The 12,547-nt window shown below is 48.3% G+C and overlaps 1 protein-coding gene across 1 annotated transcript; it reads right to left on the reverse strand.

The window, feature by feature from the left end:
• Positions 1-4,301: 4,301 nt before the first annotated feature.
• Positions 4,302-12,497, reverse strand: LOC125284980. Its single transcript, XM_048229162.1, has 12 exons — positions 10,542-12,497; positions 9,925-10,066; positions 9,450-9,520; positions 8,918-9,077; positions 8,122-8,275; positions 7,332-7,529; positions 6,794-6,909; positions 6,030-6,150; positions 5,703-5,808; positions 5,238-5,341; positions 4,930-5,104; positions 4,302-4,432 (listed from the first exon to the last, which is right to left on the reverse strand). The coding sequence occupies exons 1-12, from the start codon at positions 12,281-12,283 to the stop codon at positions 4,429-4,431; spliced, it is 3,093 nt and encodes a 1,030-aa protein (XP_048085119.1). The 5' UTR covers positions 12,284-12,497; the 3' UTR covers positions 4,302-4,428.
• Positions 12,498-12,547: the final 50 nt, after the last annotated feature.

The raw sequence follows: 12,547 nt of genomic DNA on the forward strand, positions 1-12,547 counted from the left end.
TACCGCCCTCCCCCCCCCCGCGTCTGGCGCCCTCCTGTGGTTGGCAGTGAAAGATGTGCAATAATACCATGTAGTTTTGTTGTTTTGTAAAATGTTTGTACTTTGAAATCTTTAGGAAACACATGGGGCTTTGTCATAAAGGGCGGGAGGATATTTAATGGCATTTGTACTTTTGCGTTTTAAAGATAGAGGATATTTTATAGAGCGATTAAAATCGACATTTTGACCAACCCATCCCGAAAGGTCTCTTGTCATTTTGTTTGTGTCGCTGAGCACTTGAGCACTGTGTTCTTCTCCATCATGGAACATTATAATTTGAACATACTCAGCAATGTGATTTTTACCAAAGTCCTTTTAGGCAAGTCCCTCCACTCGGCAGCCATATTGCAACGCTTTTTGGGCACTCATCGGGCATCCTATTCGGCAGAAATGCGCGTGCGCAAGGCTTCACACACCAACCTTGCTCCAGCTGCGAGTTCACAACAAATGATTGGCACCATGTCTTCACAACACACCATATGATTGGCTCAATGTATTCACATCACACCACATGATTGGCTCAATGTATTCACATTTCAATGTTTTGCCGAGGAAAAGGGAATTTCCCAAGGGAAATTCTTTCTTTAAATTTTACCCATCTGTGATACGTGGTTAGCAGTGCTGTGCATTCAATTTTTTCCTCGTAGAACTGGTGCTACAGAGGTTAATAGTTTTGTAGCACAATCCACAAAATCTCTAGCATCGGTATGTAGTTACAAACACCTTACTGTAGGCTGCACTCTAGAAAATAAGGTGCTTATTTAGACACTGGTGCTAAGCTGGGAAATCATCCATAGCACAGACTGATTTTTTTGTAGCATGTGCTACGTATATGTAACACTGTACAGCCCTGGTTAGTGAATACACACACACAGTGAGCACCCGGAGCAGTGGGCCACCACGGTTGTGTCGCCTGAGGAGCAGTTGGGTGTTAAGGGTTGATGTGGACATGGGAGATGTCTCAACTTTGACCACTAAACAGGATCTGTGTATGTCACTCTGGGTAGGGCTGCACAGGTTGGGAGAAAGAATCTAATTGTGATATTGAGATTGTGATTTCATTTAGTTTTTTGATTCAATACTCCACGTTTTGGCTGTAAATTGGGCCACTTCTGATTGGTCTGCATGCCTAGTGCATGAGAAGCACAGCACTTCTGTCAGATGCGTGTCACAGCCTGTCATACAGGGAGGATGACATGAATATAAAAAAACATCATTGATGTGACAAGATTAACCATCGGAACCATGCAAGTTGCAGGATTAATTACAGCCTTTGCGATTAGCTAATAGCATTAGTTCAATTTGCGATTTTGATCAAAATCAATTCATTGTGCAACCCTAGCACTGGCTGCATAGACCAAATGAGGACTGCTGCAAAACAGGAAGTTACATCTACATTTCCTTTTGACATTTTAACCTTAATGCACTTCACTTCATGACAGAAAACAAACACAGATATGAAGGACACAGCCTTGTCTTTCCTTCTCTTTTATTGAGTCTTTGCATTGACAGCATTGTGCGCTTTTTTAAGTCTTCATGTTCCTTTTTGTGTTTTTTTTTTTACAAAAGAGACATTTGTATACACACAACATCGTTCAGTCAGCAGTGCAAAGGACCTGTCCAAACTGTTGACACACACGCACGCACGCACACACACACACACACACACACACACACACACACACACACACACGCTCACACACACACCTGCATGAAATCAGCCAGCTCATAAGAGTGCTAGGTATGGATGTTCTGATGAGATGGCGTCATCAGGCAGCTGACAGCAGTGTGGAGTAGCTCTGACCCTGGTCTGGCATGGGCGCCTGCTGGATGGATGAAAGCCAGATGTCAGTAAAGATCCTTTTCCAAAATTAGCCGTCGTATCCAGTTTTTCTGGAGCTAGAGTAAGATGCTTGATGGAGTGTGTGCGTGTGGCGCAGTGGAGACACACAAATAGTCGGAGTCATTCAGCCCCAAGTAGATAAAAACAGACAGACAAGTAAACAAAGGCAAACAAAAACAAATCCATGTTTGGACAGGCCCCAAATGAAAACAAAACAAACATCAAAACAAGAAAATCAATCATTAACGGAAAAGTAATTTATATAATAAGTCAGTCAACACATCAGTCAGTATTGACTGAGACACTGAGAAGATGATGGGTGGAGGGGTGGGAAGAGTGTGTGTATGGGGGGGGGGGGGGGGGTGGTAGAGACGAAGAGGAAGGAAGAAGAGGAAGAAGGAAGAAGAAGACACAAGAAATAGAATGGTGTAATATCTCAGGAGGGTGAACCATAGAAAGGCCATACAGAGATCCGTGAGTATCGGGGGTATTGTAGTGTACAAATTTAAGGTGCTGGGGTGCAGTGGATTATGGGTTATGGGTAATGTAGTCTAGACAAAGAGGTTCAGGAGGTTCCAATAGATTAAGAGTGTAGAATGAGACGTTAGTGTTTTACAATTGTAGTTTTTGCATTTAGTGTGCAGTGTAGGGGAGTACATATGAACTGCTCTTTTGTGTCTTCTAGTCTGTGAGACCAGGGCATAAGGCTGTATGCAATCATGTATCCTACTAAGGACACTACTAAATGGACACTGTGTGGGGTGGGAGGAAGGGTCCTTGGGCAACGTTAGGGTTATGCATGGGTATGGTCTGTGTTGATTATAAAGACAAGGGTCAAAGTCGCTGTGTATACATCATGTAAGGCAAGGGTGGACAGTGTGTATTGCTGTGGGTGTGTGCATGTGTGTGTGTGTGTGTGTGTGTATGTGTGGATGTTTGTAGTTCTAGGTTAGTCTAGCTAAGTAAAGTGTTCGGTTAAGGAGTAAATGGCACATAACAGTGGAGCCAATCTGGCCAGAGTTATGGTGATGAGAGATGAGGGTGCCACCTGCTGGATGGGAAGAAGAACCAGGGGTGTATTCCATGTAGCTAGTTTAGTGAGACCAAGGTAGAGAGGGGCCCTATGACTTTGTTTTGTTAGAGAATATAATCACAGGTGTCTTCTATTAGGAGGTTTACCACGTCTTTGGGGTTAACGTTTGTTACTTTTGGGGTTAACTCAGTGGTTTGTCACTAAACAACATATTTGACATGCACCCCTGAGCTTCTCCTGTACAAAAGTCATAGCATCTTTTTCCGTTCCAAGTCATGCGGATAGGAGATGCTGGACTTCCATGGGTTAAAATGGTCAGTGAGCTCAGCTGTCTAAGTGCGATCTGGCTGGCTCTTAAAGTGGTGCCAAGACAAGGATGTAGGAGATGGCCTGAAAGAGGTCAGAAACACATGGCTACTCACCCTGGCCAAATGGATAGGTGTACTTCAACATGACCAGCAAGCTAATGTGCCCTACTTGTGCCCTCACACACAACCTACATTAAGGAAAGCAACAACTAAGTGTGTATGTGTGTGTGTGTGTGTGTGACATGCACCCCTGAGCTTCTCCTGTAAAAAGTCATAGCATCTTTTTCCGTTCCAAGTCATGATGATGCTGGTGTTAAAATGGTCCAGTGAGCTGTGTCTGTGATCTGGCTGGCTCTTAAAGTGGTGCCAAGACAAGGATGTAGGAGATGGCCTGAAAGAGGTCAGAAACACATGGCTACTCACCCTGGCCAAATGGATAGGTGTCCTTCAACATGACCAGCAAGCTAATGTGCCCTACTTGTGCCCTCACACACAACCTACATTAAGGGAAAGCAACAACTAAGTGTGTATGTGTGTGTGTGTGTGTGTGTGTGTGTGTGTGTGTGTGTGTGAGAGAGAGAGAGAGAAAGAGCGAGAAAGAGGATTGGTGTTTGTATGGTGTATTTTTTATGGTGTGTGTGTGTGTGGACAGAAGTGAGGTAGGGGGTCGAACTGGTAGTGAGGAGCTGAGGGTGTTTAGATCCGACTTCCAGGCGACACCTGGCCATGGCTCTGGATTAGGAAGCGATTAATCTAGACTGGGGTGGGTTGGGTTGGGTTCTCATTCAGGGAGCGTCTGATCTAGACTGGGCTGTGTTGGGTTGGGTTCTCACAGAGGAAGTGACTGACCTCGACTGGGCTAGGCTGCGTTCTCATTCAGGGAGCGTCTGATCTAGACTGGCGTCTCACTGTGAAAGCAGGGTGTAGGGTGTGGGGTGAGAGAGGGGGTCGGGGGAGGAAGGCAGCGGGGATCGGGGAGCGCGCGGGGCACGGAGGGTCCTGAGTTGAGCTGGTTGCCGGGGGAGGTGCTGCTGGCTGAGGGGTCCTCGGGGAAAGTTCCAGGCTGCCCAGAGAGATGCCTGAATCGGTGCTCTGGCTACGTCCGCTGCCTTCGCCTTCACAATGCTCCTCCTCCTCTTCCTCTTCCTGCAACGCTGCGAGCTCCGCTTCCAACAGCGGGAACGTCCGGCGTTCCCATGGCAACATCACCTGTCATTAGAGAACACTACATGATTGTTCTGCTGAGGTTGTGTGAAACTGTGTCAGATAGTGGTAGCGCTAGTACTAGTGCCTGAATAGGAGATTCAAGAAAATCCGGTTTTCTGAAACAATTGTGGTTGTGTTCTGTGTCGTTGTGCTTATATGAAAGTAGGCTTCAAGCTTGTTAAAAGTAAACACCAGTTTGTCGTGCATCACCCAGTGGGTGCTACACATTGATGGTGGTTAGTGACGTCCCCCCTTCCCTGTTAAGCGCTTTTAGTGTCGAGAAAAGCGCTATATAAACGTATTGTTGTTGTTGTAATCGACTAGAACATGATATCTCTTTTAATCGTTTAAAATGTACATGTACACACCCACACAAGAAAACACACACACACACACACACACACACACACACACACACACACACACACACACACACACACACACACACACACACACTTAAGTACACACACACTCAAGCATGTACATGCAGACACACACACCTGCTGTTCCTCTTCAGGCAGGAAGAGGCTGGCATCCTCTGGGTCTGTGAAGGGGAAGGGGCTGGCTGGAGAGATCTCCCCCTCAGTAGGGTATCCCTGCCTGGGGTCCGGAGACGACGGCGACCCCTCCAGCAACTTGGAGCTCCACCTGCCCTCACCGTGGAACGAAGAGGACCTGAGAGAGAGCAGGGATCAGTTAGATCTGTGGCACAATGGTGAACATCATCAGATGAGTTTCCCTATGGCCCGACTGATCCTGCATGTCCCTGTGTTGTGTGTGTGTGTGTGTGTGTGTGCGTGTGTCTCACCTGCCGCGGCGACGTCTGTGTGCCCAGTTGCGCCAGCGACCCCGTTCTCTGTTCTCACAAACAGCATGACGACTGAGGAAAGATCCATCAGACATGTCCTCCACCTGCCACACACACAGAGTGTGAGAGAGAAAGTGTGTGTGTAAGAGAGAGAAAGAGACAAAATAATACTCATTTTAAAAAACACTGATTGTCAGTAATACACAACATGAGAGGTCTTCATTTCCACACAATGGTGATATTTTGTGTAAATGGATACTAAAACAAAGACAAACACACACACACTAAAACAAAGACAAACACACACACACACACTCCCTTCTATCAGCAAACAAACACACACACACTCCCTTCTATCAGCAAACACACACACACACACAAACACCCACGCACACCTACCTCTATAAACAAACACACACATCCCTATCAGCAAAGACACACACATCCCTATCAGCAAAGACACACCTCCTCTGACTCTGCATCTCCCTGAGGCTCTTCCTGCTGGTGTGAGAGTGTGGAGTCCAGTAGAGCAGGATGTGGCACCTCCCTCTCATCATCCAGTTCCCTCCAGCTAGAGAGAGAGAGAGAGAGAGAGAGAGAGAGAGAGAGAGAGAGAGAGAGAGAGAGATTAATAAATAAATATGTACACCAAACAAAATTGATAAGATATTTGCTTGTGTTGTGTTGGTCCAGATAGATAGATAGATTGGGTGTGCATATAAGTGTGTGTGTGAATATAAGTGTGTGTGTGTGAGTGAGTATAAGTGTGTGAGTGTGTGTGTGCGCACACACCTGGGAGTGATGATCTCCTTGTACTGGAGTTTCTGCACTTCGCTCCAAGTCCTGCCAGACCGACGGGCATCACTAGGTTATCGATGTCAAAAGAGCTCTCCCCTCGACGCCTGCGCAAGGGCTGATCAAAACACACACACACACATCCGATAAACAGATAAACATTCATTGTATATTATATAAACAGAGACTGTGTATTATACGCAATAATATGCAGGCTGGCGTCTGCCATGGAAGCCTCAGCCATTGGTGTATGAGTGTGTGTGTGTGAATGGTGAATGTGAGGCATGACACTGAGGAGCTTAGAGTGCTTGGAGTAGAAAAGCCCTATGGAAATGCACTCCATTATTTAGCATTTACAACTATTTGTATGATCAGAAATGCTTTGGTGACAGCACAGAGTATGATATACTTTACAGAAGGCTTAGGCATTTGTCTTAACACAGTTATAGTATTTACTCCAGTCCATAGTGTCATCTGAAAGCCTAATTTGCAGTATTGTGCCAAACATGCCTAACATGTCTGTGCACAATATGTAATGGGTAAGGATCAATTGGTATGATCAGAAATGTTTTGACAATACAAAGGGAGTTCTTTTTGTTGTAGTCAATAACACCTATTACAGTGTGAACTTGAGAGATAAGAAAGATTGAGCCAACTGGTTTCACAGACCAGCTGCAGGCCCTTAGTTGGGCTGTATGTGAGGTGAGTTTTAGAACCCAGCTGCCGTGACGTGTTTTGTCCCTCCTGGGGCACCGTCTTACCTGATTGGAAGTACCTGGAACTAGGGAAGTGGTTGACAGGGGAGGGAGGTCTGTGATTCGCTGATTCAGCAGTCCAGGACTGACCACACCTCTGTAGTTTCTGCCACAGGTTCCACCTTCATACGAGAGTGTGTGTGTGTGTGTGTGTGTGTGTGTGTGTGTGTGTGTGTGTGTGTGTGTGTGTGTGTGTGTGTGTGTGTGTGTGTGTGTGTGTGTGTGTATGTGTGTGAGAGAGAGAGAGAGAAAGAGAGGTGGATGAGGCTAATGCCACTGAGCCCAACGATGCGTCTCTTGGTGTCCTCCCTAAGGTCAAGCCCTGAACCCTCAAAGACGTAACTGGCATCCGTTGAGAAGTGATTGAGTTTGAGAGGCTGTAAGGGTCCAAATTGCTAATAACAGGAATGGGACAGCACCTTTGCCCTGTCGTTACATTGACAACACCAACAACGTATTGCAAACGTTTCAGGGTTAGAGGGAACACGCATCAAATGTGTAAGTCCGTGAAGGGGGACATGGAGATGGAGCCTGTGTGTCTCACCTGTACTGTGTTGGAGTGGGGGGAGTGTATTAGGTGGGCGGGGACACATTAGTCTCCTCCTCACACGCCCCGCCCTCTGAGTTCCCTGGCCCCGCCTACTCACACCAGCAGCATGGGCGGGCACACCCGTCCAACGCAATGCATTCTGGGAACCGCCGACCAGCGGGGACGTCCCACACTGAACCACTAAAGGAATGTCTACACACACACACACACACACACACACACACACACATTATATATAAATAAATACATCTATAAATCAAATACATCTAATTAATTTTAATATTCAGTTTACACACTTTCTTTTCAAAATGATCAAATATATGTCAATTTTTGTAAGCGGACACAGTCAATTACATTTCTTGTTTTACCTACACATAATAATAATAACCTTAGCTCGAAATACACCAAATCTCTTCTTTCTGTACAGTGTGTGTGTGTGTGTGTGTGTGTGTGAGTGTATATCACCTGAAGGCATTTCTTGTCTTAAGTTAAGTTATCCCTTATTAGTCCTGTAGGAAAATCCTGAAGGAAATTTGTTCTCTGCATTTTACCCATCCGGGGGTAGTGTACACACATTCACATTCACACACACACACACACACACACACACACACACACACACACACACACACACTCGGAGTGGTGAACTCACTAGGAGCACACATACACACCCGGAGCAGTGTCTGGGTAGTGTCTTACCCACACTAGGTCAAAATACACTAAATACAATCTGTTCTGTACTCTGTGTGTGTGTGTGTGTGTACACATGAGTGTATATCATCACCTGAAGGGAGTGTAAGAACTGGATGCACACACAGGTCCAACCGAGACCGCCGCTGTTCCACACACTCCCGTGGGTCCGGTGGAGGCCGTGGCGGTCCCCCGCCACACAGGACACACACCACGGAAGGCTCGCACACACACGGCAACAACACCGGCTGTAACAACGCAGGAGAGAGAAGGTAACACTCTCGCACACCACCACAGCATGCCACAGTTTAGGAAGCTGCAATCTGCTAATCATATTTTCTTTAAAAAATGACAAACTGATGAATTGATTATCAAAATATTTGGTGATTACTTGATTAATTGATTGATTGTTGTAGCACTATTAAACAACGCTGGCGGCACACCGGTGTGACGGGAATGTTGGGAAATGAACATTCTAAAGAATATCTGGGTTCACTGAATTCAACATAAAATTGTAAAACCTTGAATTGTTGCGGAACGGAATCTTATGTTAGAATGTTCAAAAACCCTCACCTTTCAGGGCTAAGCACCTATAGCAGCATCTACCATACAACCACATCAGATCACACTGCACTATGGCAGACAACTGCAACAGGACTACACACTCCGCTGTTACCGGTTATCATATAATGCATAAGGATTCATTTCATGTGTACTCTATAAACAGCTTTTTTGTCTGTGTGCGGATATGATCTGTATACACTGTATACTATACAGTGTGTGTGTGTGTGTGTAATGCTGTGTGCGTGTAATGCTGTGTGCATATACTTTCACCTCTGATTACAAGTGAGCAGCGTGTGTGTGTGTGTAAGAGAGTGAGTGAATGTCACCTTTAAACCCAGGGCTGGACATGCCTCCAGGCGAAGGAGCTTGTGCCGCCGTAGTCGTGGCAACGGACAGACACGAGCAGCGGAGGCTAGCGGGGGTTGGGGAGAGGGGACAGCGTCTTCCGCCTTGGTCTTCCTGAGAGGCTCACCGGCAGAGGAGGACCTGAGAGAGAACAGGACGAGCAGTGCAGTCAGGGACTGGGCCTTCTGAAAGCAGGGCATTAATCCAACTCCCAGATAACAACTGACCCCAATCACAGTTGAACACATGACAGCATGGCGTCCATGCAGTTACGTTACGCAGAAATTAAGACAGAATTGTGGTAAACAGAAAATCGACCGTGTCAGCCAAAAAATTTGATTACATCTCTTCCATTTTTGTAGTTCCTTCCAACAGATTCACTTTTGACTGAGAATATCCATTGTTTTTTATTAACTGAGTGAGACATGGAGTGTCCATGCATGAGTGCAGGACAGCTTGAGTGAGTGAGTGAGTGAGTGAGTGCTAGTGTAAAAACATGCAGTGTGTTCTTACCTGCAGGTGGCGCTGTTTTGTGGTGGGGGAGGTCTGGGGGCTCTGAGAGGTGTTTCAGGACCAGTGCGCACCTGCACACACACACACTCAAATTAGGCTAATGCACAGCAAACTCATATCAGAACAAAATGGCAGTGTACACATACTAATAGTAGAAGTATGTGCAACATACACACATTCACCCCTTGAGTCAGATACAAAACATCTCACATACTGAGCAACATACTTCAAAACACATCACCAACCTACTAAAATACAAAACATCTCTCACACACAACTCATCAACACAGTCAAACTCAATACAGTGAACATGTAAACATGCAAACAAAACAATATGTTAAGTGAGCATACACACACACCCCCACACACACACACACACACACACACACACAGACACACGCACACACACACACACACACAGACAGATACAGGCAGACACACACACACACACAAATGAGTGGTTGCAGTTGGTTACCTTGCCCTGGCGGAGATGTGTGTAGAGCTCGGTCAGCGCCCTGATTCTGTACTCCAGCTCGGACACCTGGGCCTGTAGCCAGACCCACCTACTGCCCAGTCTCGCCCGCTCCTGAGCCCACTGCAGCTCTGTTGCCCGCCGCCTGACACACACACACACACACACACGACAGACAACACCACAAAAACACACAACCACAAACAGACACACACAGACAGAGGGTGAAAAATCATTTTTAATCATGTCACTCAGAAAGTGTGTGTGTGCACTGTACAGTGTTGTCCATTATCATAGGCCTAGGTATAGCACCATCTGAATTTACGGTGTATGAATGTGTGTGTGTGTGTGTGAGTATGTGTGTGTGTGTGTCTATGGGTGTGTGTTTTAAAATGCTGCCAAATGTCAACTAACGAGCCTTTCATCTTAAATGTCAGTGACCATGCCTATTGGCCTACCGTAGGCCAATATGTGATATCTATCTATCTATATATATATATCCATATCATGTATGTGTGTGTGTGTGTGTGTGTGTGTGTCTCAGCGACAGACAGTGTGTGTGTGTGTGTGTGTGCATGAGACGCCTATATTGATCGATACCTCAGGTCTGAGACACTCACACTGCTTTGGCGGAGCGCGTGTGTGTCCATCCTTTCATCACTGATCCTTCATCTTCATCACCGTCTTCCTCACTCTCGCTGCTTCCCCCGGAACTACTGGCCGTATGGTCCGAGTCCAGAGCGCCCCCTGCCGCCGAGAGCACCTCGCTGCAGCTGTGCGCCAGCCGACTGAGCTCTCTCCTCCGGGAGCTATGGGACAGCACAGCAGCAGGCTTCCGGTCACCGGATCCCTGCGACGGCCTCCGGCTCAGGCCCTGCAGCTGCTGGCTCACGTGCCTCTCCACCTGCTTCACCTGCACGGCCTGCAAGCGGCGAAGTACGCGCTCCGAGCGCTCCTCGAGTTCTACCTGGCGCCGGCTCGCTTCACCTGACGCCCGCTCCACCTGGGCTTCCAGTTTCACCTGAGTGTCTTCTGCCTCAGCAGCATCTGACCTGTCCGCACCTGGCATTTCTGCGACCGCTGCGTCTGGGGAAGAGCTCCCTCTCCCATTTGAGCCACCGTTCCCTCTCTGCTCGCTGATATCAGCCACCGGGGAACTGTGCTTACGGGGTAGGACGGCTTTGTCTTGCGAGGGAGGTGAGGGCCTGCTGCTCCCGTTTAAGTTGTAGCGTCCATTCTCTCCATGGCCGTTGTGATATCCGGAGGTGCTGGCCAGGAATGAGCGCACACGGTACAGTCTCACACGTCCTTTTGACGTTTGGCAAGGTGGCATCATGTCGTTGCTGTTTACATTACTAGCGTCACCCGCCACACGCGGACACACTGTGGAATTGGATTTGTGAGACCCAGTTGCGCTCGTGCGCCTAATCTGACACTTTTCACCGACATCTTCAGTTGCTTGTTCCGATCCCAGCCACTGCCTGCCGTTGCTCTTTTCAGACACGCCACTGCTGTGACTCTCGGGGAAAATCCGCGGCGTGTCACCGGAATCCTGCTGTGTTTCACTCCCCGTTCCTAAGCTGCCGCAGTCCCCCGCACGGGCTGTGCCTGCGTAGCACACCCGTTTGGAAGCGCGAGTGTAACTGCATCCCCGGCGCTTACTGTTCGCCGATTCGGCGTTTTGATGGCCACACCTTGCGGCGGCAGTCATTGAAGCAGCAGCCCCCTTGGTCTGGGTCTGCCCTTTAACGTTATAGTTCCTCCTCCCGGTGACCGGGGCTTGCGGTTTGCACGCTCTGCGCTCGCTTCTCGAAGACGCAGGGACCATAAAACACAGACGCTCGCCCCCGTACCTTGAGCCTTCGGGTTCGTGATCAATATTAATGCCGTTATCTTCTCCTGGTCCATCGCTTTGTCTGCCAACCGCACTGCAACCACCACCGAGCCCACCAGGATTCCCGTACTGCCCACACGCACCCGCTCGCTCGCGCGTGATAATGCCGTCCGTGCTGCCGTTCACAAAGAAGCTCGGGGAGCTGCTGTTATTCTTTTTCTGCCTCCCGGAGCCCGGCTCCGCATTGGTGCAGGGGGGAGAGGCAGCAGCAATAGAAGCTTTGTCCCAGTCGCTGTTCGTCTGGGCCTCCGCCACGCAACTCTCCGTGTCACAGCATTCCGTAGGGGTGGTGGTAGTAGCAGTGGCCACTACGGCGCTAAACCTCCCGTCGCCGTTCACCAGCTCTCCGCAGCCGCCTCCAACCGCGCAGCGACTGCCGTTCTGCAGTCGCCTGGCCCCGCCAGCACCCACTCCCGCTGCCCCGGCTGCGCTGGCACTCATTTTGGGCCGACTGGAGTAGTAATACATCGCCGTGTCCTTGGCATGGCCAGGCGGACAGCCAGCCTGCGGCAGCGATGGCGACGATGCTCCGGCTGTGCGGATTTTTTTCCCTTTTAATTTTTAATTAAATGATTTATTTTAATACGGAGGTAGACGGGGTTCCCTTTCTGCCCGTCTCGCTCTAGCTGCCTCTCCCTTCTTCTAGCCGTCAGCAGCAGTACTCCCTTTACTTACTGCGCAGGCGCCACTATTAGCCCATCCCTCTCTAAGGGTGAGGGCATTTTGAGTTTA

The sequence above is a fragment of the Alosa alosa genome, chromosome 20, assembly GCF_017589495.1.
Source record: "Alosa alosa isolate M-15738 ecotype Scorff River chromosome 20, AALO_Geno_1.1, whole genome shotgun sequence".
In the NCBI taxonomy this organism is placed as follows: domain Eukaryota; kingdom Metazoa; phylum Chordata; class Actinopteri; order Clupeiformes; family Clupeidae; genus Alosa; species Alosa alosa.